The sequence below is a fragment of the Haliotis rubra genome, unplaced genomic scaffold, assembly GCF_003918875.1.
Source record: "Haliotis rubra isolate DU_JTF1 unplaced genomic scaffold, ASM391887v1 Scf1720, whole genome shotgun sequence".
Classification (NCBI taxonomy): Eukaryota; Metazoa; Mollusca; class Gastropoda; order Lepetellida; family Haliotidae; genus Haliotis; species Haliotis rubra.
In genome coordinates, this window is record NW_025765693.1 from 1 (window position 1) to 1,623 (window position 1,623).

General features: G+C 59.9%; 1 protein-coding gene across 1 annotated transcript; it reads left to right on the top strand.

Moving 5' to 3' along the window:
- Window positions 1-61: 61 nt before the first annotated feature.
- Window positions 62-1,236, top strand: LOC124272748 (uncharacterized protein DDB_G0290685-like). The gene is made up of 3 exons (XM_046707950.1): window positions 62-189; window positions 278-816; window positions 1,031-1,236. The coding sequence occupies exons 1-3, from the start codon at window positions 62-64 to the stop codon at window positions 1,234-1,236; spliced, it is 873 nt and encodes a 290-aa protein (XP_046563906.1).
- The last annotated feature ends 387 nt before the right edge of the window (window positions 1,237-1,623 follow it).

Consider the following 1,623-nt stretch of genomic DNA (forward strand, 5'->3'; position numbering starts at 1 on the left):
GTGGCCGGACTGAACGACGGAACCGGAAAGAAGGAGGAACCGGACGAAGGAATGGACCGGAATGAACGGAACCGCCGGAGTGGACGGAGGAAGGACCGGACGGAACGACGACGAACCGGTGGAATCCCGGACCGGAGGAGAAGGAGAGGCTGACTGGAATGACGACGGAACCGAGGTAACCCGGAGGAGGTAGACCCACGGAGGCCGGACTGAACGGACCCGAGGAGAATAGGACCCAGGACTGAAAGAAATGGAACCGTGGACGGTGGAACCGGAGGAAAAGGAAGAAGAGGCTGACTGAACGACGGAACGGAGGTGGAACCGGTGGACAGAGGATGGAAAAAGAAGCCGACGGAATGGACGGAACCGTGGAGGTGGAACGGATGGGGACAGGAGGCCCGACCGGAACGACGAAACCGGAGAGAGGTGGAACGGAGGACCAAGAGAGAAGGACTGAACCTGGACGGAAGGATCCCGGAACCCAGGAGGCCGGAGGACGGACGGAACGGAGGGAACCGGAGGATAGAGCCGGACGGAACGGACGGACGACGGAACCGTGGAGAGAACGGACGGAACGACGGAGGAGGGAATCCGGACTGGATCAGAGAGGCCGACCGGAACGAGTCGAGGAACGGAAAGGAGAACGACGAAGGGACGGAGGAGAAGGAGGCCGGACGGAACGACGGAACCGAAGTGGAGGTGAACCCGGAGAATGGAGGAAGAAGGAGGCCGGACGGAACGGACGAAACCGGAGTGGAGGTGGAACGGAGAATGGAGGGACCGGAAAGGAAGGACGACTGAACGACGGAACCGGAGGTAACCCGGAAGAGAAGGAGGCCGACTGAACGACGAACCGAGTGAACCCGGAGGGGACCGAAGGAACGACCGGACGGAACGACGAACCGGAGGTGGACGACGGACCAAGGACCGAGGATGGGACGAACGACGGAACGGAACGGAGAACGAGACGGAAACGGATAACCGGAGAGGCAAGGATTGGACTGAACGAAACGGAGGAGGTGGAACGGAGGACGGAGGGACGAGGAGGCTGGAACGGAACCGGAGGTGGAACGGAACGGAGGATGGAAGAACGAGAAGGAGACGGAACGACGGAACGGACGAACCGGAGGAGGGAACGGAGAACCGAAGGAGAGGAACGGACGGAACGACGGAACGGATGAACAGGAGAGAGACGGATTGAACGGAACCGAGGAGGACAGGACGGAGGAAGAGTGAAGAGGCTGGACTGGAAGGATGGAACGGAACCGGACCAGGAAACGGAGGACTGAAGTGAAGGGACGGAACGAACGGAGGAATGGAGGACGGAGGAAGGAAGGAGAGGCTGGAATGATGGACCGGAATGGATGGAACGGAGGAAGGAGGACGGGACCATGGAACGGAGAAGGAATGGAGATTGGAGGTGGATAAACGGGAGGATCGAAGGAGAAACCGGAGTGGACCAGGAGACTGACTGAATGAACCGGAGGAGGTGGAGGTAACGGAGGATAGAGGAGAGAAGAGAGGAGGATTGATTGAATGAACCGGAGTGGAGGAACGGATGGACGGAGGACACAGGAGAGAAGGAGAGAAGACCGGAGGCTGGACTGGAATGGATGAAACGGA